Source organism: Mustela putorius, unplaced genomic scaffold (genome assembly GCF_011764305.1).
Source record: "Mustela putorius furo isolate JIRA1106 unplaced genomic scaffold, ASM1176430v1.1 tig00537227_pilon_pilon_pilon, whole genome shotgun sequence".
Classification (NCBI taxonomy): domain Eukaryota; kingdom Metazoa; phylum Chordata; class Mammalia; order Carnivora; family Mustelidae; genus Mustela; species Mustela putorius.
The window spans coordinates 5,538,820-5,566,713 of NW_025422368.1; the positions used below are offsets into that span (position 1 = coordinate 5,538,820).

At 40.9% G+C, this 27,894-nt stretch overlaps 1 protein-coding gene across 3 annotated transcripts; it reads left to right on the forward strand.

Annotated features, from left to right (window-relative positions):
* Nucleotides 1–202: 202 nt before the first annotated feature.
* Nucleotides 203–27,894, forward strand: RACGAP1 (Rac GTPase activating protein 1). Of its 3 annotated transcripts, XM_045073115.1 has the most exons (18): nucleotides 203–347; nucleotides 4,048–4,192; nucleotides 7,158–7,246; nucleotides 13,214–13,416; nucleotides 14,410–14,546; nucleotides 15,532–15,601; nucleotides 17,749–17,802; nucleotides 18,457–18,537; nucleotides 19,166–19,283; nucleotides 19,801–19,931; nucleotides 20,812–20,976; nucleotides 22,392–22,487; nucleotides 22,815–23,013; nucleotides 24,286–24,391; nucleotides 24,572–24,704; nucleotides 24,976–25,111; nucleotides 26,032–26,140; nucleotides 26,652–27,894. In XM_045073115.1, the coding sequence occupies exons 3-18, from the start codon at nucleotides 7,162–7,164 to the stop codon at nucleotides 26,725–26,727; spliced, it is 1,899 nt and encodes a 632-aa protein (XP_044929050.1). In that variant the 5' UTR covers nucleotides 203–347; nucleotides 4,048–4,192; nucleotides 7,158–7,161; the 3' UTR covers nucleotides 26,728–27,894. The 3 variants fall into 3 exon arrangements, with proteins under 3 accessions (XP_044929050.1, XP_044929048.1, XP_044929049.1); XM_045073113.1 differs by lacking the exon at nucleotides 4,048–4,192; XM_045073114.1 differs by lacking the exon at nucleotides 4,048–4,192 and having other exon boundaries at nucleotides 7,162–7,246.

The following is a 27,894-nucleotide window of genomic DNA, read 5'->3' on the forward strand; positions in this document are numbered from 1 at the left end:
GGCTTCAGGAAAGGGATCTGGGGCCGCAGACCCTAAAAGCAAAGAGCGCTCCCACAATTCTTCTGACCTTAGTCAAAATGGCTACTTTTGGCGTCGTTTTATCGGCATGCGCATGCTCAGTTCTGGCCCCGCCCCACCCTGTGGCGGTTTTGCGTGCGTCGCAGCGTAGAGGGACAGCGCGGGAGGAATAAATTTCTCTGTGATTGGTTGGTGCAGGATTTCAAACCCGAGCTGGAAGCGCGGTGCTGCTCTGCCGTTGGGTGAGGCGCGGAGGGAAGTAAGTGGAAGGCGGCTCAAGTGGGTCCAGGCGGGCCCGGCCAGGTGGGCGCTAGAGGCTGCGAGAACAGGTGCGTCTGACTCTAGGTGTGTGGTGGGAGGAGAGTGTCCGAGGTGGTGAGCCGCGGCCACCGCGGGTTCAGGGAGAAGATCGGTACCTACAATCTCTCTTCTAGGAGGTCTCCACCGGCCCGGGGAGGCAGCGGCCCGAATGGGCGGTGGCTGGGAGTGGAGGGCTTTCTTCTCCTAGCTGTGTTTTTGTGGTGATGGCTTGGACAGGGCGAGACAGGTGGTTTTGAGGTGATGGCTTGGACAGGTGGTTCCTTCCACCCCCAAGAAGTGACTTTGACTTAGACACAGAGTTTGGGAGTGGGTGGGGTAATGCCCCTATTCTCTTCCGAGGGGCACGGAGTTTTGGAAGGGAGAAACCCCGGTGTTTGAGAGGCCGGGCGGCTTGAAGTGGAGCCTCCCTCCCTTCTGGACTGTGTGTATCCAGGTAGGCTGGCCGAGGCAATGACATCTTGCTCGTCCCATCCGAATTCTTAGCCTTAGGAACAAGGAGGCGTTACTTTTAGAATTTCACGTTTGTTTCTCGTCACTGAATTTCGTTCCGTAGGCGGAGAGAGTGTTCAGCAACGTGTGGTGGGTGAGAAGATAAGCTTTTTTTTTTTTTTTTTTAAATTAAAGAAATGTTATTATCATTCTCTTGAATGTGTGGGGTGAACTTTTCGAGTTATTGAAAGTGTTTAGAGAGAAGGCGCCTTTCCTATAGCTTAATCACTCAACAGGTACTTAGTGCATAATATAAATAAAATACAATCTTTTTTTTTTTAAGGTTTTATTTATTTATTTGACAGACGGAGATCACAAGTAGGCAGAGAAGCAGGCAGAGAGAGAGGAGGAAGCAGGCTCCCCGCTGAGCGGAGAGCCCAATGCGGGACTCAATCCTAGGACCCTGGGATCATGACCTGAGCTGAAGGCAGAGGCTTTAACCCACTGAGCCACCCAGGCACCCCAATATAATACAATCTTATTTAGCCGTAAAGGAGCTTGCACTTTTGGGGGGGCTGATAGAACTTAAGATAACTATGGTGAGTCTAGTAGGCCTTTGCACTATTGAGTATAGTGTACATTATTATAGCCCTTTTAGAAAATATTTTGGCTGTATTTATCAAGAACTTTAAGAGGCTTTTACCCTATGATATAGTAATCCCAGCCTTGGAAACCAGTTCTAAGGAATACAGCCACCTAAAGGAAAAACCTGTTTACAGTGATGTTCAATTCATTCATTTGGTGAATGTCTTTTAATCATTTGCCAAATGGCAGGCCTGTTCTGAGTACAGGGGCTCAGCAGTGAACAAAACAGACAAAAATCTGTGCATTCTTGAAACTTAAACTGTTGGGGAGGCAGACAATAAACAAGTTAATATATGGGTATGTTAGGTGAAGACAAGTGCTTTGGAGGAAGATAAAGCAGAGAAGTGTAGGGGGGTAAAGTCTGCAATTGAAAATTGGATAGTTAGGAAAGACATCAATGAGAAAATGACATTTGAATAAATCCCTGAAGGAGATGAGGGAGTGACCATGCAGGAGATTCCAGGTAGATGTAAATGAAAATTACATTAATATCCAAAGAAGACAATGGTTAAATAACTGTTAATTAACTTTCTGTAACTTAATGGAATCATGATGGAGAAAAGCAAAACACAAACATATCAATCTATGATTGCAATATTACAAAGATATCAATATATAATGGGCAAAGATTAGATAATGAGATGCATGTAATTGTTTAGGGTGATGAGATTTTAGTTTCACTATTAAAAAACATTAATTTTTTTGAACTTGGAAAATTCCATAGTATGAAACAATGTTTTATATCTGCCAAATGAATGTTATCGGTAATAGAGATAATTTTGGACTGAAATTGTTAGGGAATGTTTTAGTGAATTGGTAAGACACTAGATCTTGAAGAATGGAACACTGCAGAATGGTAAGAATCCACAGTATAAGAAGGAAAAAAGGAGGACTTAGTATACTAAAACTGGTAATAATTTTTTGAGAAATAATAGTTCAATTCGTCTTTTTATTTTAGTCTTCATTCACGCTGGATTGAGAACATTCTGTTTACTCTTTCTGTAATTCATTTGTTCATAATAGCATTTGGTTTCAGGATATTCCTTCTGTCTGCCAGTTGTATAGAGACTTCTGATACATTAAAGCAAAAGCTGGACATCTGGGAAAAAGAATTGCTCCACAGTGCTTTCATATGAAAGAATCTTATAGTATTGAGACTGTCTTAGGAAATGATTTTCTTTGGCAGTGGAAAACCTGTATTGCTGAATTCTTGGGACTCTCCAGATTTAGTAATGTTCGTGAGAATATTTTTCATTAAAACTCTTTCCCGAAAAACTCAACCTTCCATTGCTTTGTCTTACAATATTTAATACCCTTGATGCGTCTAAGGCATGATGTATAGGTCTCTTAATAATGTTGTTTCTAGGAGGAAGAAGAGGATAGAGACTTTTCCCAGGATACTCTGCAGTTAAGATCTGTAATAGTCTGTTATTCTGAAGGACGATGTCTGTCTCTTGGCTGGGTGATTGAAATTAAATTGGGGACTCAGAGCAATCACATCAAGCTGAGACTCTTTCCTGGTGATGTGAAATTGCTCCCTCAGGGATACTCACAGATTGGGAATCTGTAATATAGTGACTTCTCCACCTCTGGGGCTTCTCATCAATAACAGCTGAGATTCTCTAGCACCTTTTTGTTTAAAGTGCTCCACAAACTGATTTCCTTGCTACACACAGGGATCATTTCAGCTTTCCCAAAAGGCAGCTGCCTCCATAGTGAAAAGTGACAGCTGTTTTACAGCTGCAAAGCAATGTACTACAATATGACTTTGTTTTTGTTTCCTTTCACATTAGTGTATCTCCTAGCTCTGGAGCTAAATAATAAAGGGGGAGAAATAAAGGAGTGTTCTTGTGAGTGAAAATGTGACCCAACAGGAAAATTAACATCGTTTTTAATTGACATTGAATAGGATGAGTAAATGTTAGCTTTTTGAGTTACAGTTTGGCTGTGATATCAGAGTTAGTACTGATGTAGAAAGATATTTTTGTCATCTATAAATAATTCCTGAATGTCACTTCTATAGAACATTAATAAAAATACATGGTCCCCTGGTGTATAAAGAGAAGAGGATTATATTTTGCTAGTGCCGTTTTTGGATTACCCTAAGTAAACCTGTGTTAGAGGAAAAGCTATTTTCAGATGCTACAAGCCTCATGTAAGACAGCCTGCTAAAGAGCCTAGACCTGGTCAAATTTTGCTGTCTTCTCCACTCTTCTTGGTCTGGGTTCCAGCTATGATTTGGTAATCACTGTGGTAAAATGTAAATAACAACTATCAGACCAAAACAACAACAACAAAAAAATGTCATACCCTCTATAAGGTTCAATTTTTACATTATAAAACTTTAATCTATGTGAATTGATGCTATTCTGTGAGATCAGTAGGCCAAGTGTTACTGTTCCCATTTATAAATGAGTCTCAGAATCTGACTTACTCCGGGTTATACTAACAAATAGAAGAACTGAAACTTTATCCCAGGGCTTCTGTCCAAGCCACCCCTCCTTTTTTTAAACTGTTGTTTAAGTTTTCATCTATATTATGCACTGATGTTCAGGTAGAATGGAAATTCTTTTGACAGTAGACTCATTGGTGTGTGTTCTCTGATTTCCATTTATCATTTATTTACTTATTTAGTAAACTCTACGCCCAGTGTGAGGCTCCCACTCATGACCCTGAGATCAAGAGTCACATGCTCTATTGACTGAGCCAGCCAGGCACCCCATCAAATATTTATTTTTAAATATTGAGTGTTTGTGTGCGTGATACAGTTGTACCAAAGGTAAGATTTCTCTCACATGTACAGCCTACCTGGGATATAGGGTAGAAATGTGAGTGCAAAGTGTATGTGTCTTGAGTGCCAACTGAGCAAAGCAGTGGGGGAAGCATCAGTTGAAGTGAATGATGGCGAGCCTGCCCGTGATTAGGGGCTGGATAGAGAACATGAGAGAAGAGTACGATCACAGGTATGGTGATCGTACTTATCAGAAAGGGAGTAACTGAAGATGATTCTGAGGTTTGGAACTGCGTGAATGATAAGGAAATCAAAATTGGGAGTTGGTAGAGTAGGTTAGTGGGTAGAGTGGTTGCTGATATATGTGATGGGGAGGGATAGAACCAAGTCTCAGGATCAGGCTTCACCTCTAGGGCATCCCAGTCGAATTAAGAGCTTTAAGAGCTGTAGGACGGTGGTTAGGAGGGAGGCTGGAGATGATGGGTGATCATCTGGAGATGACTAACTTGGGATAGTTTGGTAACTTCTTTGAGAGATTAGAGGATTGAATTTTAGGGAATATCTGGTATTGAGAGGGAAGCATAGAAAACCATAAATGCTTCCTAAAACTAAATCTGCAGACTATGATGATCTGACAGTTGAGGGTTACTTCTATTTCATAGCAGAGCACGGAGAGTTAAACAACTGCCCCCTGGGTACCAGGATTCACATTTGGACAATAACGTAGGTGGAGGTAGTTGTATGAGATAACCGTTGCTACGTTGCTATGATGAGGAAAGGTCTCCGGGTAGGTTCTCTGTGTCTTTAGTCTTTTGACGAATCTGGCTGTGTTTTCAAGAGCCTATACCTCCCCACAACCCTCACTCTAGGGAGTGGTATGTACAAAGAGTGGAGAAGAATAGTGGGCTAGAGGAACTTGAGAAAATGTGAAGATTTCTTTTAAAGGGGACAAAGGATCAGGTTGCTGTATTGTCATTTAAAACATCAAACCTTCTTCTTCTTCTTCTTCTTCTTCTTCTTTTTTTTTAAACAACCAGTTTTTAAAACTCTAGTTGCACTGTGAAATCTTACTTTTCTGCACTCTTGGGCAGTTAGAAATTTTCCTATGTGCGGAGTTCACTGACTTTGAGTCTCAGAATGTATAGATGACTGCTGAGATAAAGGAAATCAGTGCCCTACATTTAACCCGATCAGTCTCTTCCCATTTTTACTGGAGCCAAAGGAAATCATCATTTGAATAAACTACTGAAATCCCTGCTCCTGCCCCTGTAGCATTTGGGTATCTGTGCCTGGTTTGTCATACTGGGAAATCCATGGGCATCTCCACAGCTTCCAGATCGCCTCCTGCCAGTTTTAATGCTATTCTTTTAGTTTTGTTCTTAGTTTAGAGAAAGATCTTTGTAATACATTTGTTAGTCTGGTTGCTTAGCAGCTTGCTGTGATTATGTAGCTTGGAACAGATACATTGCCATTTGAAAATCTTGGTTTCCGGCCCTGATTCAGGTATATGTTGCCTCCAAGCTTGGAGGCAATGATTGGCTATTAGGCCAATCATCATTTGAGTACAAATGAATAACTCTGTAGCATTTAGTAGAAAATATCTTATGTTTATATATTCCTTTGTCCTTTGTGGTTTTTTTTTTTTTTTTAACCCTGTCCCATCCTCATAGCTTATGGTACAATCTTATAAACATTGTAAAATCACTAAACCTTCATAAAGAGTTAATTTTTAAAAAAATTATTTATTTATTTGACAGAGAGAGAAAGAGAGAAAGAGGACAAGTAGGCAGACGCACAGGCAGAGGGAGAGGGAGAAGCAGACTCCCTGCTGAGCAGGGAGCCTGGCCTGGGGCTCAGTCCCAGGACTCTGGGATCATGACCTGAGCCAAAGACAGATACTTAACCGATGGAGCCATCTAGGCGCCCCATAAAAGAGTTCTAAATTTTATTTAGATGCATGAAATAAGGACATAGACTAGAATGTTGAGGGGTGATTTGGAGAAACACAAGAATCCTTAAATGGTATTTTTAAGGACATTCAGTTTTCAAATGAAATTTATTTTTTTATTTCATTTCCTTGATAATTTTTGTAACGTCCAGTTGATGTCTTTTTTTTTCTCGTCTGTTAAGTTAAGATCTTATTTCCTCAAAGTGTTCCCAGTTAAAGTCTATTCAGAACAAAACTGATTGTAAGGACACTGTTTTTAATGTAATATCAGCAGGGCTTTGGGGGGAATATGAAGTCTGAAATTCACCATACAGAACACAGTAGCAAATGATTTTTTTCCTTTGCCCTTCTAACTGTGAAGGTGGTGTATTGTCTTCTTGATGCCAGAATGTGGTACAACATAATCCTTTGCCTATACTTAGTATAAATTTATTAGACATAGTCCCTGCACACAGTCCAGCAGAGAGCCCTGCATTACAGAAATAATTCTTGTGCTGCTGAGCTGGCGATTTCCTCACTTAATCACTCGTGTGACGTCATCTGGGCTGTTGGTAGGAAATGTGCTGACCATGTCCTGCGTTTTAAAAGGCAGTTGCAATAGGGATACTAGCTAAAAATGAAATTAAAAATAAACCTTTTAAGTTACATTGAAGGTCTTCAAAGTCCAGAAGGATTAAAGTGGCAAAAGTATTGTGTTAATCAATAGACTAAGAGCCACATATTATAGTTGGTCACCTAGTAATCAACTGACATGCTTGTCCTTAATTGCTTTCCTCACAGCTCCAGAGTGCCTGCAGACTGGAGGAAAAGAAGTAGGCAGGAAGGGGGTGTTATATTTGGAGGTCTGAAATGCTTTTCTGATTTGCAAATAACATTAAACATTCCAACTTTGTTTTTGTAATAAAGATCATACAAAACACCGATTGTTGGCTTGAGATCCTTATAATGGTAGCTACAAATGGAAGAGTCCAGATGTTAGTCACTGATGGCTGTAATGGATTGCTACTGAATCTTTTGTCTGGGGAAGAAGGCAGGACCCCTAATGTATATTTGATTTCTTGGCAGAAAGATGGATACGACGATGCTGAATTTGCGGAATCTGTTTGAGCAGCTTGTACGCCGGGTGGAGATTCTCAGCGAAGGAAATGAACTCCGTAAGTCATCCTGAGCTGGCCTGTGTGAAAAGAAAAAACAGCTTTCAGATCTGGGTTTTCTGCAAAGCTGACGTGTGTTCCAATCTTAAAATTGTTTTCATTTGGGCTTCCTAAAAAGAAAATGATGGTCACTTATTCATAGTTGGAACTTAATGGACACTCATTGTAGCTGGTCACTTTTTTCCTATAGTTGTTCTTAAGTGGGTATCCCCAGATTTCTTTCATTATCAAGAGTCTCTTTCCATTGACTACTTGGCATTAGTTGCCAATTTCACTTTCACACCAAGAACTGGGCAAAATCTGAAGTTCCAAGGATGTTGCTTCTTTCTTTAGAGTAGTTGTTGTATTTTTTATCCTGGCTTTCCCTCTGTACTATAAAACATTTTCAGTTGAAGAGGAAAAACATGTCATAATTTCTTTTTGAAGAAGGGACTGTTCATCTGCTTTCACCTATTTCATGGATTTGATTTTTAGTAAGAGGGGATTGAAACTGGGTAGAGAGTTGGAGAGAAAAAGGAGGTGGTTGAGAGAATGGTGGACTGGGAAGTGGAAGCGTGAAGAAGGGGGGGCTGATGGCCCTGACTTAAGTGATCTAAGGATTTATTTTTTCTCAGCTTTTCTTTGAGTTGCCATCGTCTTCCATTTGAGATTTTCATTAATACCTACTTTAGTAAGTGTTGCTCTTAAGTCAGCCTCATTGATATAAAAGTGAAGTAAGAACTGTCTCTCTAAGCTTTATTTATTTATTTAGTTTTTAGATCTTCACAGTACTTAGTGTGGTGTCCTGCTTATGCCATTCAGCATTTTCTTTAATTTGATGTTTTTAATAGCTCTTATCCAGTTACAGGCCTTTTAAGACAATATTCTATTTTCTCTTTCTTAATAGCTGTTGCATGACCTTATCATTTGATGCCAGCTCAGTAACCATGATGGCATGCTAATTAGGCTCCTCTTTGAGGTCACATCATCTCAGAAGATGGATTGCTTTGGAGCCCAGTGCAGGGAAGAGTATTGAATGAGAGATCTTAAAATTCAGGCTCATTCAGCAAATATTTAGCAAGAATCTAATACAGCATCTAGCACATGTTGAGTTGAGGGAAAGGGATGACTGACTAAAATGGCTTCATGGATAAAAGTAGGGTGGCACCATAATGGAGATCCCAACAGACACAGATGAAAGAGGGCATTTAGGGTGGAGGCAAGCGGGGGTGGGGCTGAGAAGGGAGTAGGAATAAGGGGGGAGTGGCATAATCAGAGTTCTTGGAAGATGACCCTGGTGGAGGGGGAGCCTGGGAGACCAATGAGAATGTTGTTAGGCAGCAGGAGCCCTAACTAGAGTGGTGTTTGTGAAGCTGGAAATAAGGGGAAATGGGTAGAAGAGACTGTGATAATGAGAGCTCTACGAGGAGGATAGGATGTGGAGGAGAGGGAAGAATCTGAAGTTTGGAGTCTCAGTAACCAGTGTTGGCTTTTAACTTATTTTTGTGTCTGTTTCTCCATCTGTAAAATAGGAATTCAAGTGTCTTTATCTTTGTGGGAGTGCTGTGAGCATTTGGGGATAAAAACGAGATACTAGTTAGTTGTGAAAATACTTTGGAAGTAATTATGCCAAAAGAATTTAGATATTCTTATAGGTATCCTTATTTTATAAATACATTTCTATCTTCCCATTGATTCCCATTATAAAATAGAGGCATGTTTTGCCTTCCTCTCCATATCTCTAACTTGGAATGTTGGCTTTGAGGACATGGAGTAGGTTTATGTTTTCTAGACTGGAATCTCCTTTCTACAACCATCTCAGTCTCTGTCCTCTTCTTTGATCCTAGGAATTCCTTGCATGGTTAAGTATCCTGACTCCTTATTCTAGTCTTTCATCAGTCACTTCATTCTTCTCTCTCCTTTTTGTATAGGTTTGTTCATGTTTTGTTTTTAGCTAAGTCCAGGGTTCCTGAAAGATCAAAATGAAGGTTAATATTAAAATAAAATGACTTTAATAACCTTATCTTTGATTTCCCTGGTCTACATTGTTTTTATCTTCTATTATTTTATTGTGAGCTGCCCAAAACTTTTTTTTATGTTGTTGCTGTGTAAATTGGGAATAAATATAACTTAATATTTATCAGGTATCTGTTGTGTGACAAAACAATGCTGGGTTTGTGTTATGCTGTCTACAGTAGGTGATACTACAGTGTCTATGGCTTGATGCCTTTCTTCAAGAAGATCATGGTATTTAAGTTTCAGAGATCGATTTCTTATGAAACAAGATAATACAAGTATGAAAATATGTGCTTTTGGGAAGTATAGAAAAATGTAATGTGGAACAAACAGATTAGGAAGGGATTTATAGAACAGATGGGACTAGAAGAATGGATACATAAAGAAGAGTGTAGGTAGAGCATTGTGTTTGGAGTACACAGCTTGATCACAAGGGAGAAGGCAGAAATAAGCATGGGTCTGTTCTGGGAGCAGGGACAAGAAAGAGTATTGTGTAGTGGTGGGAGGTCAAGTTTGAATAGACTGGTGAGGTGGGCTTGGACGCCTGGAGTTTAAATTTGATCTGAACAGCAATTTTTCATTTATTTGTTCAATGGATATTTAAGTGCCTACTGTGTGCTACAAGGCACTGGAGAGAAAAGAGACCCAGTGCCCTTCCCCTTCCCCTTTCTAAGAAGCTTAGAGAGTGGTGGGGAAACAAAAGGAAGAGCCTGTGCAAAGGTCCCAGGAGGAGTGAGCCGAGAAAACCAAGATCTCTGGGATGGTTTTAATCTATTTGCTGAACTATGAACCAAATCCTCCATTTTTGTTGTTGTTGTTTGTTTGCTTGTTTTGTTTTTAATGAATCAGAGATTATCCTCAATTTGTTTTAAGGAAATTTCCCTTAATTCCTTTTTTTTTTTAAATTAATATTTTATTTATTTGACAGAGAGAGCGCAAGCAGACAGTCGGGAGTGACAGTCAGGAGAGGGAGAAGCAGGCCTCCCACAGAGCAGAGAGCCAATGTGGGGCTCAATCCCAGGACCCTGGGATCATGACCTGAGCTAAAGGCAGATGCTTAACCAACCGAGACACCCAGGCACCCCCCTTCATTCCTTTTTGATAGATGCATTTCATAGTTTAATATACATAACTTTTTAAAGGAGGTAATTTGAAGTTAATTAATCTTTTGAAGGGGCTCCTGGGTGGCTCAGTTGGTTAAGCCTCTGCCTTCGGCTCAGGTCATGATCCTTGAGTCCCGGGATCAAGCCCCACATTGGATTCCCTGCTCAACGGGGAGTCTGCTTCTCCTTCTCCCTCTCCCCCTACTCATGCTCTCTCTCTCTCAAATAACATCTTTTTAAATTTTATTTTACTTTTTCAGTGTTCCAAGATTCATTGTTTTTGCAACACACCCAGTGCTCCATGCAATACGTGCCCTTCTTAATACCCACCACCAGGCTCACCTAACTCCCCACCCCCTCCCCTAAATAAATAAAATCTTAGAAAAAAAATCTTTTGAATATGTACTTCATGATGGGGGCTAGTACCAAGTTGGAATCATGATTCACAAACTGACCCTGAAAATGCTCTGTTTATTGATCTCCTATATCAGAATTTTTCTGATGATCTAATATGCTGTTTTGACCCATCCTAGCAAACTTAATTCATAACAGAATTATACATAAGTAATATTTTAGGTATGCAAATATTCTGGTTTTGGTCTAGCATAAAACAAGTTGAACTAGTAATTGAATCATTCATACTATTAAAATAGGAACTCTTTCCTGGAAATGAACTGATACTTTTTTTGGTTTGAGTTCCATCGTCCAATTCAGTTAGACTTGTAATATATACCAATTAACAATGAATAGCGATTAAAACCCAAATTTAATAAGATTTATCAAGAAGGAGTGTCCTTGGAGTGCCTGAGTGGCTCAGGTCCTGGGTCCTGGGTCCTGGGATGGAGCCCCACATTGGGCTCCCTGCTCAGCAGGGAGTCTGCTTCTCCCTCTGCCTCATCCCTCCCTGCTGCTCATGCTCTCTCTTTCAAATAAATAAATAAAATCTTAAAAAAAAAAAAAGGAGTGTTTGAAGGAACAAAGAAGTGAGCAAAACTAGGTCCAGTGGAAATCTTTTCATTCTCAAAATTGTTTTTCAATTCAGTAGATATTTGAGTGTATATAAATATAGTGTATACAGCACTATATTTAGAAACATTTAATTGACCACAGTGTGGAGCTAGAAAGTTTTAGATGTGTGGTTGAAAAGTGTATTTCTTGTTCTTTATTTTTTGAAATTGAAGTACTATTACATACGTCAGAAAAGTACACAAATCATAAGTGCAGTATTTGATGAATTGCCAGAGTGAACATGGCAAAGAATCAGCTCTTTAAAAAAAAAATGTTGTGGGGCGCCTGGGTGGCTCAGTGGGTTAAGCCACTGCCTTCGGCTCAGGTCATGATCTCGGGGTCCTGGGATCGAGTCCCGCATCGGGCTCTCTGCTCTGCGGGGAGCCTGCTTCCCTCTCTCTCTCTCTGCCTGCCTCTCTGTCTACTTGTGATCTCTCTCTGTCAAATAAATAATAAAATAAAAAAAAAAAAAAAAAAAAAAAAAATGTTGTGACTCTACATTGTTGAAATAGTTAATTTGGCAAAAGGATATGTTGTTTTCTTTTTCTTTAAATTAAGAAGGAAAAAATTGATGTGTTTTAAACAAAACAAACACACTGTTTAGAGCTATTTGAATTGTAGCCATATATACATATATATATGTGTGTGTGTGTGTGTGTGTGTGTGTGTGTGTGTGTACATTTAGCTTTCAAAGTTGCATTCTCTAAGATAATGAGGTCATAATATCCTGTTCTGCTAAAACCTTTTGTTTGTTACAAACTAAAGTGTCTTTATGTGTAAGACTTGCTTTCTCGAGATTGAATTGGCATTGTAATTTGTAAGTTTGAAGTTTAGTCAAATTATTAAGACTGGAAAGAGCACTATATTCATTGCTTCTATGCTCTTAGGTTAAATTGAAATAAGAAAAGTGCCCTTACTACCCAAGAATCTGCAAGCTTTGTGTGCCTGTGGCCTAGTTTCAGCTGTAAACTGGGTTAGTTTGGCCAGCAGCAGATGTACACCTTGGGAACTTCCTCCGTGAAGGTGGTGTGGAGTGAAGCCTAGAGCTAGATCGAAGGTAACGAGAAAATAGGAAGTGTAGAACAGTCTTTGCCAACAGCAGGTGGCAAGCATGAATGCCGCCAGGGTTATCATGCTTCCGGGCACGGCACTGAAAGTGATGCTCTCTCTGCAGACATGTGGAAAGAGTCCATATTCCGCCATCAGTGACTCACCTTAGCTTAGTATGATCTGTTCTTACTGTGTCTTTCCCATTGAAATGTTTATACACCCTTCAGGGCAGTGTTAAACAACACTAGCAAATTGGCTCTTTACTTTCAAATCAATATTTGTATAATTATATAGTTGAATGGAATTGTAGGCCCGGACATCTATATTATTAATCTACAACTACTGGAGCATATTACAGCAGTTATATTTGAATTTGCTGTTTAACGTCTCTTTGGCGCAGCAGTGCGTGACTTGAAAGGAGGCTGTTTTTGTTTTATAGCTGTAACTGTCCTGGTGCGTGACAGCTGCCCCAGAGGTATCCCCCTTTGATTGCCTTCTGTTCAGGAGCTTTCAGTGTTGGTATTACATCTGGAGCCAGGTGACTAATGAGTTACTTATTCCATAGCAGATGCCACTGGCCAAGCCAAGGGAGGTGGCCTATCGAAACAGGAATTGCTCTCCACAAGGCTGCCATGCAGGGTGATGAACGAATATCCAGGATCTGCTCCTGGTTATTTTCAGCTGGCTTTGCCGAGAGTTTAGCTGGTCCCTTCATTATATACTTGGAGGAAAACTAACTAGAGGACTCAGTCATTAGAGCCTTAGTACTGTGTTTGGTGCTGGAGTTATTGAAGTTTCCCCCTTTCCTCAGAATTCATCCAGTTGGCAAAGGACTTTGAGGATTTCCGTAAAAAGTGGCAGAGAACAGACCACGAGCTGGGGAAGTACAAGGATCTTTTGATGAAAGCAGAGACTGAGCGTAGTGCTCTGGATGTTAAACTGAAGCACGCACGCAATCAGGTGGATGTCGAGATCAAACGGAGACAGCGAGCTGAGGCTGACTGCGAGAAGCTGGTGTGTATTGTTCTCTATGCTAGAGCCGAGCCAGTGAGGGGAGGGCCAGCATCATCTGGTCCTGTTTCCACCCCCCAGTTATACTGAGTTTCTTCTTCCACATTAAAGAACTAAAAGCAGCCTGTCCATTGACAAGTTGGCCTTAATTGAAGCTGAAATTGCAGCATAGGAATCCTGTCCTTCATAGGCTGAAATTTAATATTTTTTCTCTTCTTGACTTAAAACTATGACTTTATAGATTTCAGTTGAGGATTTTTAAAGAATTAAAATTAGGGAATTCCTAGCATGCTTGATCTGTCACAAGATGTTGGCTATCTCTCATGCCACCCAGAACACCCTCATCCTTTTGTCAATAGCTAGTATTTGTTATTTAGACAGACAAGACAACTCTAAGGTTTTCCATCATTACTGCTCCTAATTCAGGGGAAGGGGCGAGATGTAGTCAGCCAGTTGAGCAATGTGACTAACATGGAACACTATCATTTTGGTGTACCAGGGTGGGTCATGGTACAAAGGAAAGCCTTTACGAGGAGCCACTAATCCATCTTGGTACAGTGTTAAATGCCTCAGTAAGCTCAAATTGACTGGTTCCAGTGTGTCACAGCTTTGTATCCATTTTAATACATTTCGCTCCACCCTTTAGAAAGGTGGGTGGCTGCTTTGATCCATAGAGGAAGCCAATAATTGTTTTTCCTATGCGAAATTCTGTTTTGGGACTCTCATTTTGCAATACCGTCTGGGATTAGCCCCTTGACCCAAAAGTCTTGTAGCAGAAAGCCCACTATTCTGGATGGAGTTCATTTTGCCAGTCAGAAATCAGAGACACAATCTGGGCTTGATGTGAATTAATATGCTATCGGTGTAGCAGCCTTCCTGAAGGCTCATTTGCATAATGCTGTATTTTAATGTTTTCTGGTCTGCCCGTCCCATAAATTTGAGGTGAAGCTTTCTCCCCTGGTTAGTTAGGATGTTTTACTCTGCTTTGGTCTGCAGGAAAGACAGATTCAGCTGATTCGAGAGATGCTCATGTGTGACACATCTGGCAGCATTCAACTAAGCGAGGAGCAAAAATCAGCTCTGGCTTTTCTCAACAGAGGCCAGCCGTCCAGCGGCAATGCTGGGAACAAAAGGTGGGGAAGCCGTGTCTGTTGTTATCTGATCACGAGCAGCGCAGCTGTCAGAAGTTCTTGTTATCTGAACTCTTAAATAGACTGCTTCTGGAATGTGTGCTGAATAAAGCAGAAAAAGACTTCGGAGGAAGGGTGGGTGGGAAATAAAGGCATAGGCACAGGGGCCTCCTGATTTCTTTTATCTTCTTTTGTTTTTGATCTTTCCTTAGGATAATTGTTTCACCATGGGTAAAATTTTGATGTTGATGCAAAATTGCACGTCAGTAACTAATCCCACTCATTGCTAAGAAACCTAAAGGTGAAAGTGGCAGTTCAGCAATACTTTCAGCATTTACTCTCCAGAGAGCTCTTGTAGCTCTTGTAGCTCTTCTGGTTTAGAAGGCCTTCTGTGAGTCAAGACCAGACAATAATTTTGGTTCTACTGCATCACTATTTAAAATTGTCTCTACCAGGCTTTAAATTTAACATCCCCAATACAGTATGGAGAGAAAGGTCAGCACTCTTCCAGCTATTTATTTTGTTGCCTGGTTGTTTTATGGGGAATCTTTATAACTGAGAAAATATATGGGCTTAATTTCTTCAAAAGCTGATGCTGGGTAACACTCTTTCTTGTAGAAAGCAACCACAATTGGGATCAGATTAAACTTCAGTCTTGTGCCTGTGAATTTCTAGTAGCCTTTTCTGCGAGGAGTAGCACCCCTGCTCCTGTCTGTAACTTTCAACTGCTGTTAGGAGGTCTTTGCCAAAAAAGCAGCTGTGCTGCGTGTGCCCTCACGCACGCATGGAAACTCTCAGCCGCTCTCTCCCATGGAAACCACTGCAAGCAGCCACCATGGCTAGGCTTTGAACTTGTAGTTGTCTCCATAGGAAGGCACTGCTATGAAATTGCTGGTGTTACGTGACCAATGCGACTCATTCTGGGCATTCATGCGTTTTACTTGCCACGGTCTTCTGTATCTAATACTGTGTTGTTTCTCTCATCTAGATTATCAACTATTGATGAATCTGGTTCCATTTTATCAGATATCAGCTTTGATAAGACTGACGAATCACTGGTAATAAATGATTGATCTCTGAGGATTGTTTATTTTTCTTACCCCTGCTCCCTCAGGGCTCTCTCTCCTGTCCTGTCTTCTGGAATTCCTTTATTGCTGTTTTGTTTGTTGATGTATTACAGATTCTGAGCTAGCATTTTATTTTATTTTATTAATTAGTTAATTTATTTATTTATTTATTTATTTTTTTAAAGATTTTATTTATTTATTTGTCAGAGATAGAGCGCGAGTTAAAGCGAGCACAGGCAGACAGAGTGGAGGGCAGAGTCAGAGGGAGAAGCAGGCTCCCCGTGGAGCAAGGAGCCCGATGTGGGACTCGATCCCAGGACGCTAGGATCATGACCTGAGCCGAAGGCAGCTGCTTAACCAACTGAGCCACCCAGGCGTCCCTAGTTAATTTATTTAAAGATTGTATTTACCGATGAGGGAGAGCAAGAGAGTGCCTGGTGCAGGGGAGTGGCAGAGGGAGAGGAAGTGTCTTCAAGCAGACTCTGCCCTGAGTGTGGAGCCAGATGCAGCCGGGCTGATTGCAGGACCCTGAGGTCACGACCTGAGCCAAAATCAAGAGTCAGACGCCAAACCAACTGTACTGCTCAGGCGCCCCTGAGCTCGCATTTTAAAATAAAAATCCACACAGGCTATAAGAGACTGGCTTATATATTTAGTTTCTGGAAGTGAGAATATAGAACTCAGGATTTGGGATGAGGTTAAATTTATTTAACGGATCTGTGAGCTGCATTTGCTAATTGACTGTATCTTGGCTTATTAAAAAGCCCTAGCTAGCAATAAAAAAAAAAAAAATTAGCAAGATTCTACCCAGGCAGGGTTTATTTGCTGCTCTTGGAGAGAATAGACTTGTGCGTTATTTCAGAATTAGTTTGGTTCTTGAAGAAAACTTAGTCATACTTCATAATTAGAAGGAAACCAGTGCTCTGGAACTTCAGCCAGAAGACTAACAAAGTTTCTAGGCACTCTGTAATGCTTTGTTCAATAATGGTTGACTGGTCTAAACTTCTTGCTACCCCGCTTTTGTGGGGCAGCACCCTTTTCTTAACTTATGGTGGTGTTTCTGTATAAAAGTCATCTCCTGATATCTCAGTCTTTGATGTTCAAACTTTGATGGTTTATTGGTTTGTGTATCTTTCCTGTTTTCCCGGCTGAAAACTAGCAACAAAGCAATAAATCAGGAGGTTATTTGTGGTTGGTTTTCTGATAGTGAAACAAGTGGTGACTACTTGTTACGTAGGCTAGGAGTGTTCTGTCCCAAATCAGTGTTTGGGGAAATCATTGCCATTTTACAGATATAAATAGTAAGTATCCCCTTTTTGAAACAAGGAATGATATGAATAGGTATGGAGTTTATGTATATGATAAAACTAGAATGTTTTAATAGCTGATTTTGGACCTAGACCTACTTATGGTGTATCTGTTGTAACCCAAACTGAATCAAATAATCAGTAGCTAAATTAAATTACTTGACCAGGAATTGTAGAGATTTCAGTTAGCTAAGCTACCATTTGCTCTGTACTACTGTTTCTGGGTTTTGTGTTTTCAGGGATTTTCAGGAGTAAGGAAGTCACATGAATGTAAATGGTTAAAATAAGTGAAATGAAACTAGACTATGGTAAAAAATGGAATTCTTCAGGGGTGAATGTCTTTGTTGGGGCCCAAGGAAGAGGGATGTTTGAGAAATATAAAACCTGGACTAGAACTTTTTAAGCGGTTACATTGTACAGAACGTCTGATTAGATAGCAGTCCCTTAAGAGTAAGAAAGACATCTAACCTGATCAGTATAGTGCCTGAGATTCTGTGAGTTCTACAACTAATTACAGAAATAGTCAGAAATAAAGAACCAGGAGCTGGAGATAATCACGACAGAAGTTGATTCTTTAACCTTTTCTTGCCTCTGTGGTATTGACTCCTGACTCTATTATAATAGCTTCAATTTTGGAAAGAAAGCAAGTTAACTTACTGTAGTTCCATAGCTACAGCACCTGAGACCCTCCCTTCACCCTCTCCCCAAATTATAAGTTAGGCAGTCTGACTCAAAAAGCCTTTATGGTTCTCTGTAAACTTATTTCCACAAAAATTCCTGTCTGGGGTTTTTGCCTCACCACAGAAATTAATACATTATAATTGTCAACAGGATTGGGATTCTTCTTTGGTAAAGACTTTCAAACTGAAGAAGAGAGAAAAGAGGGTATGTATGGTTTTGTTTAGTTTTTGTTGTTTTTACAAAATTACAATAAAGGAGTTTTCTCTAGAAAATTTTCCATGATACAGCATTCCTAACATGTAGCTCTAACCATTGTTAAACACCTATTACAAGTAAATTCCTGCTGCGGGTCATTATGGAGGATCCTCGAGGTAGTAACTCCGGACAGTCTCGTCCTAGTTCACTGTTCTGGCTGCCTCTGGAGTGGAAAAGGATATACTTGAGTTTGTTTTGAGTTGTCATAGGAATTTTTATGCAGGACTTTGTACTCTAATATAATTTTCAGATGAAATGTGTGTATAATGGGATATGCCAAGCTGTGTCTGTGTGTGCTTGTTTAGGGTATTTAATATGTGTCCAAAGACATATTGTCCTTGGATAGGATTACACCTCTACTGTTTCTGGTGCTGTCACCTAAATTTTTCCAAAGCTTGTTTGTTTCTTTAAGGGCACTGAGGGCATTTTTGTGTTGGTACAACTTAAGCTTCATGTGGAAAAAGAATTAGAGAAAGCATATTATTATTTACAATAGCCCTGGTATCCAGGACTTGCACCCAAGTTGTCCAATGGAATAATTTTATCTTCTGTGCTTCAGATCTTCTATGACGCTGAACTTCTTGATCTTTGTCTCCTTTCCAGCGCTCTAGTAGCCGACAGTTCATTGATGGTCCCCCAGGACCTGTAAAGAAGACTCGTTCCATTGGCTCCACAGTAGACCAGGTAAGAATAGGCCAAGAGAATTGTGGTTGTGAACACATCAGAGGTTAGTGGCCCCAACCATTAAAAATGCTAAGTCAAGGGCGCCAGGGTGGCTGAGTCAGTTAAGCATTTGACTTTAGCTCAGGTCATGATGTCAGGGTCCTGGGTTCAGGCCCGAATTGGGCTCCTTGCTCAGTGGGGAGTCTCCTTGTCCCTTTCCCTCCTCTTCAGTGCCACCCCCAAGCCTTACTCCCCCCAGCTTGTACTCTGTCTGTCTCTCTCTCTCTCAAACAAACAAACAAATAAATAAATAAGAATCCTGAGTCAATGCTGCAATGTTATTTTGAGAGAGAGATTTGGTGAGTTTTTCTATGTAATAATAGGATCCTTATCATCCATATGAATGGAATCACTCTGATTGAGTAAACAACTGTCAGCTTTATATTTGATTCTTATTTTATTGTTGTGTATGCCCCTGTGACCTATATTTCTGTTCTAAAGTATGAGGTTTCAATTGAGTTTTTTTGAGCTTGGGCCATAAATCCTGACCAAGATTCAGGAATTTTTCAGCCACTCCAAAATTACCTTATAGTGGTAGGGATATTATGTTCACTTGTTTGTCCTTCCCTCATTTTTGCTTTTGTTTCAGGGGAATGAATCCATAGTTGCAAAAACTACAGTGACTGTTCCCAATGATGGCGGGCCCATCGAAGCTGTGTCCACAATTGAGACTGTGCCATATTGGACGAGAAGCCGAAGGAAAACAGGTCCACCGAGTTTATAGCTAAATTGCCTGTGTAAAACAACTGGTAAAATTCAGGGACACTTGGCTTTTTAGAACCCTTTGAGGCAGGGATTGGATATTGTGGGTAGTTTCTTGCTGTTGCTTACTGGAGGCCAGAACACTGTCATATTCTACCTTTGGATTGCTGGCCTGGTCTGTGCCACTCACACTTAATATGTTATTTATTTGGGAAAGGAGAGGCAGAGGGAGAGGATCTTCAAGCAGACTCCCTGATGAGCATCGAGCCCATGCAGAGCTTGGTACCACGAACCATGAATCATGACCTGAGCCTGAAATCAAGAGTCAGATGCTCAACCGACAAAGCCACCCAGGGGCCCCATTATTAACTTATTATTCTTGAACTGATTTTTCTGCATAGCCATTGTAGTTGCTTCTGATTATGGTTACAAATTACTGGTTGTTTACCAGTTACATTAAAATTGGGGTTAAAATTCAAAAGGAACAAAATATTAAGAAGCTTAAAGTTACTTGTTTTCTAGGTACATTACAACCTTGGAATAGTGACTCCACCTTGAGCAACAGGCCTCTGGAGCCAAGGACTGAGACAGAGAGTTCTGGCACTCCACAGAGCAATGGAGGGATGCGCCTGCATGACTTTGTCTCTAAGACGGTAGATCTGTGATCGTTCTGTCTTCTTTCGGGCACACTTAACTTTTTTTTTTTTTTTTTTAAAGATTTTATTTATTTATTTGAGAGAGAGACAGTGAGAGAGAGCATGAGAGGCGAGAAGGTCAGAGAGAGAAGCAGACTCCCCATGGAGCTGGGAGCCCGATGCGGGACTCGATCCTGGGACTCCAAGACCGTGACCTGAGCCGAAAGCAGTTGCTTAACCAACTGAGCCACCCAGGCGCCCCCACACTTAACTTTTTGATTGTGAAAGTAATACATACCAGGAACAGATTTAAATAATTTAGTGTTAGAAAGTTAAATGTCAGATCTCCTTCTTTCAGTTCCACTCCTCAGAGCTAACTACTGGTTACAGAGGATGTGTATATCTTTGCATTCTGTGAATATATTACGTTAAAGCAGCTTTTAAACAGAAGCAATTGCTTATGCTTTTTAGTGATACATATTTATGTAGTATGGTTGGATATAGCACACTTTACCTTTGTCTCATTGGATTCCCTCATATAAACCCAAGCAACCTGACTGAGGTTCAGAAGAGTTAACTGCCTTGTCTGAGCCACAGAACAGTAAGTGGCACAGTTAACATGTTTTAAGAGTTTTTATGGCTCCTCATCAACAGGTTCTTTCCACCATTGTACACTGCCGCCTTCCAGCTGGGTGACCTTACGCAAATTACACAGCACTTTTGCCTTTCCTTAAAGATCAAAACCCATGTTATAGGATTATTGTGAGAATTACACAAGCATGTGTAAAGGGATTAGGAAGTTGCTTGGCACATACTAAGTGCTTAAAAAATGCTGGTTGTTGATGATGGTAATTTTCTAATTCAGACCCCTCTGTTATTTCTGTCCTCTTGTCCTCAGGTTATTAAACCTGAATCTTGTGTTCCATGTGGAAAACGGATAAAATTTGGCAAGCTATCTCTGAAGTGCCGCGACTGTCGTGTGGTCTCTCATCCAGAATGTCGGGACCGCTGTCCCCTTCCCTGCATTCCTACTCTGATAGGAACACCTGTCAAGATTGGAGAGGTAGGACCTATGGGGTCTGTCCTTGTATTATGACTTCTTTACCTTTTTCAAAGCTTAATGTCAGTTTTTATAATAAAATTAGTGATGTCAAGCATAGTTTTAACACAAATGATGAAGAGAAATGATAAAATGTTAACTCGCAGCCGAGTCCTGCTTGGGTTTGTCTGTTTAGTAACTTTTCTACACCAGATTTCTCTTCCCTTCCCTCCTTTGACCTTCTCCCATCTTCCCTACTCATCCTCTCTCCCTCCTTTCCTTCCTCCTTCTTCCCTCCCCCTTCCCCTTCCTTTCCTCCTCATCTTTTCCTTCCCCTCCACATCCTATTCCTGTTTTATAAAATTCCAAACATGTGCTGAAGTAGAGAGATTAGGATGACTGACCCCTGGTTCCTATCACTCAACTTCTGTGATTACCAGTTCATGTCCAGTCCATGTTGTCCTCCTGGCTCTGTCCAGTGAATTATCTTGACAGAAATTCCATCCATCGTGTAATTTCATCTGTGAATGTACCTCCTTTTATGTTAGAAGTATCCTATACTGGGCGCCTGGGTGGCTCAGTGGGTTAAGCCTCTGCCTTTGGCTCAGGTCATTGTCTCAGGGTCCTGGGATCGAGCCCCACATCGGGCTCTCTGCTCGGCGGGGAGCCTGCTTCCTCCCTCTCCCTCTACCTGCCTCTCTGCCTACTTGTGATCTCTCTCTGTCAAAAAATAAATAAAATATTAAAAAAAAAAAAAAAAAAGAAGTATCCTATACTAAGCTATTAAGATTAGATTGCTTATTTCTAAAAACTGATTCAATCTATTAAGTATTTATTATATGAACAATATTAACAAGATTCAGAATGAATTGATTATGCTGCTGCTTCCGAGCCCCTAGCAAATCAAATGCTACTTTTCTTTAATCTTAATAGTTCTTATTCGTGCACGTAATTGGTTACAGATTTTCTTTACTCTGATAGAGAACCATGGAGTTCTCCCCTACAGATAGTTTGTGTCCCGATCAACTGTGAGTTGTGTTAAATAATTTTTCTTACTAAGAATAATTAAAGGGTTAAAAAAGGGTTTTTTTTTTTTTTTTTAAGAATAATTAGTTCATATTAAAGCCCATACCTGTAATCTCATTATTGCTTGCTTTCTGAAGCCCTTGAGTAGAGGACAAGCGGGGGCAGAGTTGTAGCTAGTGGTCTTATTACTTGTTCATGCAAGAGTATGTATATGTGACCATAAATCAGTCCTGTTGTGGTTGTAGGAAAAATATAGCTGAGAATCTCTGTTCTAATATATGCTTTGGGAATAGGAATTTAAAAGTAGACATGATGTCCCAGTCTGAGTATTAGTTTGGGGATGGTTCTTCCTACTCACCTTGATTTGCTGGTCTAAGTGGTATAAATAATAATTTAAAACTCTCCCTTTTCAGGGATTGCTAGCAGATTATGTGTCTCAGACTTCTCCAATGATCCCCTCCATTGTTGTCCATTGCGTAAATGAGATTGAGCAGAGAGGGCTGACTGAGGTAAGAGTCAACCTTCAGGGGCGCCTGGGTGGCTCAGTTAAGCCACCCAACTCTTGATACTGGCTCAGGTCCTGATCTCAGGGTTGTGAGCCAGAGCACATGTCCGGCTCTGAGGCCAGCATGGAGACTACTAAAGGTTCTCTCTCCCTCTCCTTTTGCCCTGCTCCTGCCCACCACACTTCGCCCCCAACTCTCCCTTTAAAAAAAAAAAAAATATATATATATAATATATATATATATATATATATATACACACCTTCAGAGAGTGTGGATTTGTTGTTTTTGTTAATAATCAATTTGTAACTGGAAGTGTCCCCTCGATAACAGACAGGCCTGTACCGGATCTCTGGCTGTGACCGGACAGTGAGAGAGCTGAAAGAGAAGTTCCTCAGAGTGAAAACCGTACCCCTCCTCAGCAAAGTGGATGACATCCACGCTGTCTGTAGCCTCCTGAAGGACTTCCTCCGAAACCTCAAAGAACCCCTTCTGACTTTTCGGCTAAACAAGACTTTCATGGAAGCAGCAGGTAAGAGTAGATCTTATACTCTAATGTGAGTCCCCCAGGGGCAGGAATGTTTGACTCTTGCGTGTGCCGCCCAGTACAGTGCTTGTGCCTGTGTGGACGCGCACGTGCTCTGAGGGAAGAATGTATCCGTGTTCTTGGTGCTTGTCCTCTTCCTGTCTAAACTATGGGTGCTGATGGGGTTTTTTGTTGTTTTAGGTCGAGTTTAGGGCTGTCCTTTTGAACTTGGAGCCAATTCCCACACATTTAATCCATTAACAAATCTTGTCAGCAAAGCTCTTGTAAAATTTATCTTAAAATTGAAATTTGCCACTCCTACTATTACCACTCTTGACATCTCTCATCCTGGAATGACGAAAGAACCTACTGATTTTCCTCTTTATATTCTCAGCCCTCTATACTATGATCCTCAAACAGTATCTAGAGGGGTCCTTCTAAAATTTAAATTAGATGAAGTCTCTTCTGTCCTTAGTATTCCCCAGTGACTTCCCATCACACTCAGAATAAAACCCACCAGTCCTTCACATGGCCCCAAAGACCCCACCTGTAGGATTCGGCTCCTGTTACATCTCTAGCATCGTTTCTCTCAACACCCTTCCCTTCTTTCTCTCTTCCCCTGATGCGCTGGAATGCTTGCAGTTCTCAGAGTATAACCAAGCTTACTCCCCACTCAAGACTATTGAATTTGTTATTGTCTCAGCCTTGAATGTATTTGCATGATTTGCTCCTTTATTTCTTTCAGGTTTCTTTTCGGGTACCTTGTCCTCAGAAACACATTTCCTGACCACCTTGTCTAAAATAAGTCCACCCATTACTTTCTAGCTTCTACTATGTAGCACTACCTACTACTTGCTTTTTGACTAATTCCTCCAGTAGAATGTGAGTTCCTTGAGGTAAAGTCTTTGTTTAGTTCTGCTTTACCTGAGCCCTTAGAATAGTACCTGGTCCATAGTAGGCCCCTGACCACGGTTAATAAACGAACACCTTCTTGTAATTGCAGCCGCTGCAGTTGTGTGCCTGCCTTCCCGGCACGTGGGTTGCTAGCTGCTTTCCCTAACTGCAGGAGCTGATTTTTTTTTAAAGGTTCTGATTTCTAATATTGAGCTGTGGGCCAGTGTCCTGCTTGTTAATGAAACTGGAGTTTAATGCAGTCATGAACCTCATCAGAAGTTCCAGAAGCTTACTGTATAGATGAGACTTTGTGGTCGATCACTTGGAAGCACGCTGTCAAGGGAAAGAAGTCTAGGCCTCTTGGTGTTTTCTTTTCATTTACAGAAATCACAGATGAGGACAACAGCATAGCTGCCATGTACCAGGCTGTTGGTGAACTGCCCCAGCCCAACAGGGACACATTAGCTTTCCTCATGATTCACTTGCAGAGGTGAGTACAGCAGAAACTCACTTCTGGGAGTTTGGGAATTTGCCATGGGGAACATAATGTGGGTTGGGTGTTAGAGAGGGAATGTGAAGGGTGAAATGTTTTCTGATAGATCTTTTTTTTTTTTTTGGTCTGTGTTTAAGTGGAAGAGCAAGTCTTCTAATTAAATGCTCTTTATCTTAGAGTGGCTCAGAGTCCAAACACTAAAATGGACGTGGCCAATCTGGCTAAAGTCTTTGGGCCTACCATAGTTGCCCATGCTGTGCCCAATCCAGATCCAGTGGTAATGTTGCAGGACATCAAGCGTCAGCCCAAGGTAAGCAAGTGCCCTTTGTATATATACATACACACAAAAGATCTATATGTGGAGAGAGATACATATATATCTCTCTCATGTGACGTGATAACATGAGAAAGCGCAAAGAGGTAAGCCCTGAGCTTTGGAATGTGCATATATGTATATAAAAGATATATATGTGTATGTGTGTGTGTTTGTGTGTGTGTATATATATATGTGGAGATATGGGTGTGGGAAGAGGTAAGCCCTGAGCTTTGGAAGTGCACTAACCTGTTTGGTGGCTGTTTAGGTGGTAGAGCGCCTGCTTTCCCTGCCCCTGGAATACTGGAGTCAGTTCATGATGGTGGAACAAGAGAACATTGACCCCATACATGTCATTGAAAACTCAAATGCCTTTTCAACACCACAGACGCCGGATATTAAAGGTGAGGCCCAAGTTGTGTTTCCTAAGGGACCTGATTCCCTCTCCGGTTTTGGCCATGTACCCTCTCCCTCCCTTTGCTAGAGCTGTTTGGAATTCAAAAATTAAATTCATTATGAGGATTCTAACATTAAAAGAAAATTTATAGCTCTACTATCCTGACTTTTTTTCACTTGAATGGAACGTGGTTCTCCTATTTCTTCTACATACGGGTATTTTAGAAATAGAATAACAATTCAGATATAATTTGATCTTCTTTCACTTAACATACTGCAAGAACTTTTTTTGTTACTATATAATTTTATCATCTTTATGGTTGTAAACAGGAATTTACTTTAACATGTTCTATTAGAAATTGATGTTATTTTTGAATTTTCCATAGTTACTAATAATGCTGACATCAGCATTATAGGAATATATCCTGTTTCCCCCACTGTTAAATTCCCAGGAGTGGGAACTGCTGAATTAAAGGGCTTGGAACATTTTTTTGTTTTACCAACTTGATTTCTTAAAGGCTTTGCCAATTTGTATTGCCAGCAAAAATGTTTGAAGTTGGTTTCTTCCAACTTTACTGGCATTGGAGACCAGACCTCTCATATTTGCAAGATCCTTTTTAAGAAAGAATGTTGTTTTTTCCTAATGTAGGTAAGAATCGGGTGGTCAGACATTAGATTTGTGAATGCTGGAGTTTGAGAATGGCTTAAATCAGGAAGCATATGTCAGCTGTTCATTGAGCAGTTGCCTGCATAGAAGATGTACTGATCTGTTATAGACGATGACAAAAATGATCTCTGGGACTTTGCTTGGGTCTTTAACCTTAGCTCTTAAGGGCTTCACGGGGTATTTGGCTTAAAAACTGGCCACCCACAAGGGTGCTTTTCTTTTTGCCCTTCCCTTAAAAATATCTCTCAACTTTGATTGAAGTGAGTTTACTGGGGCCGGTGACCACTCCTGAGCATCAGCTCCTCAAGACTCCTTCATCTAGTTCCCTGTCACAGAGAGTGCGCTCCACCCTCACCAAAAACACGCCCAGGTAAGTGGAACTGCCCGGCCTGGGAACTGAACTCTTCCCAGCATACCGAAGCTTACTGAAGGGGAAATTGGATGAGGCCTTCAGCTAGCAGCTAGCCTTTATTTATTTTTTTTTTTTTTAAGATTTTATTTATTTATTTGTCAGAGAGAGAGAGAGCACAGGCAGAGTGGCAGGCAGAGTCAGAGGGAGAGGCAAGCTCCCTGCGGGGCAAGGAGCCCGATGTGGGACTCGATCCCAGGATGCTGGGATCATGACCTGAGCCGAAGGCAGCTGCTTAACCAACTGAGCCACCCAGGCGTCCCAAGCCTTTAAAAGTAACCTGGAGCCATAAGGATCCCTTTTTGAAAAGGGTCTAAGGGTTTTGTTTCCCCTCTCTCATCGCAGACGACAAAAAGTAGTTTGCAGAATAGTTGTTGAGGGTTTCCTAATTTTAGCTGATAATACTGAGTAATGTTAGAGTTGTTTATTTACCTACTTTTCATGGAATGCTTTTTCGGTTCATTCTCTGTAGATTTGGGAGCAAAAGCAAATCTGCCACCAACCTAGGACGACAAGGCAACTTCTTTGCTTCTCCAATGCTCAAGTGAAGCCCCGTGTCCTGTTGCTTGCCAGCATTTACTGACTGCAAGGAAGGCCGCACCTTCTCTCCTCAGCCTCTTGTACTCATTACTACTTTTAGCATTCTCCAGGCTTTTAATCAAGCTTAATTGTGCACGGGGGTTTTATTAAAACTATATATATCTCCCTCTCTTTCTCCTCCGGTAATGTAATATCAACACCTTGTGCTGTCATTGTTGGGAGCTTCTAGATGGGAGATCTTTATAGTGGTAGAAGGGAGAATTATGGAGTTCATTGTGATTTTGCGGGGGAGGGAGGCTGGAGTGGACCCATCCCTCTGGCTTAAAACCGAATGCTGCTCATGGACTGATCTTTCTCTGGCATTATTTAGAACTAATTTCCTTGAGACAATGACAAGCCACACCTCTTTGGTAAGACTCTGGTATCTCGGGGTGGGAGGTGGGAGGGCAGGGTAAAGAAAAGTGGGACAGAGGATGTAGGACGGCTCCTTCTGAGGACTTGGAGGTCCCCTTCCCCCGTATGAACTAAGCTGTAACGTGGAGCCTTCATAAAAATGGGATAGGACGAGGACAGAACTAGCGATGGGGGTGTGCTTAGCTTTGATTCGGATTGATTAGGTTTAATAGTGTTAAGTGGCATAACCTTGTAAAAGTGATACTACAACTTGAGTTGATCTCTGATGGGCTCCTGGCTGGACTTTGGATTTGGTTGGGGTCAAAGCTGGTTTGTGTTTCAGTTGAATTCGTTCTGTTGCTTGACCCCCCTTCCCCTCGTCCATTGGAGCCCTACTTCTAAAAGTCACATGCCATCTATTTGGCGTCCCAGTTCACAATTAAGAGTAGGCTATAAGGGGAGATTGTCAGTATTTTGTGTGGCAAGAAAAGCCACAGTCATGTTGTCTTTGCACTTTGGTTGCTAAAAATCTTCCTATGGAACATAGCCACATCTAGATAAATATGGAATTTTTATTAAAATTATTTCCAGTGTCTATAAAAAATGCTTTCTTCTGTAGAATGTTTTTGATTCATAGTGACCTTTGTCTGTAAAACACATATTTAGAATAATATTTGGAAAAAAAGTAAGTCTTTTTTTTTTTTCCAAAAAGACTGTGAGGTTGGTGTTCTTATCATGGGAGGTAACCTTCAGCGCCTTTTTAAAGAAAATATTTTCCTCAA

What these genes read in the sequence shown, in the direction of transcription:
- RACGAP1 (XM_045073115.1), top strand. Translation starts at nt 7,162, where the DNA reads ATGGATACGACGATGCTGAATTTGCGGAATCTGTTTGAGCAGCTTGTA. An exon ending in AGGCTGACTGCGAGAAGCTG is followed by an intron (nt 13,417 to 14,409) that starts GTGTGTATTGTT and finishes TTTGGTCTGCAG; the next exon opens with GAAAGACAGATTCAGCTGAT. An exon ending in AGCAGAGAGGGCTGACTGAG is followed by an intron (nt 22,488 to 22,814) that starts GTAAGAGTCAAC and finishes CCTCGATAACAG; the next exon opens with ACAGGCCTGTACCGGATCTC.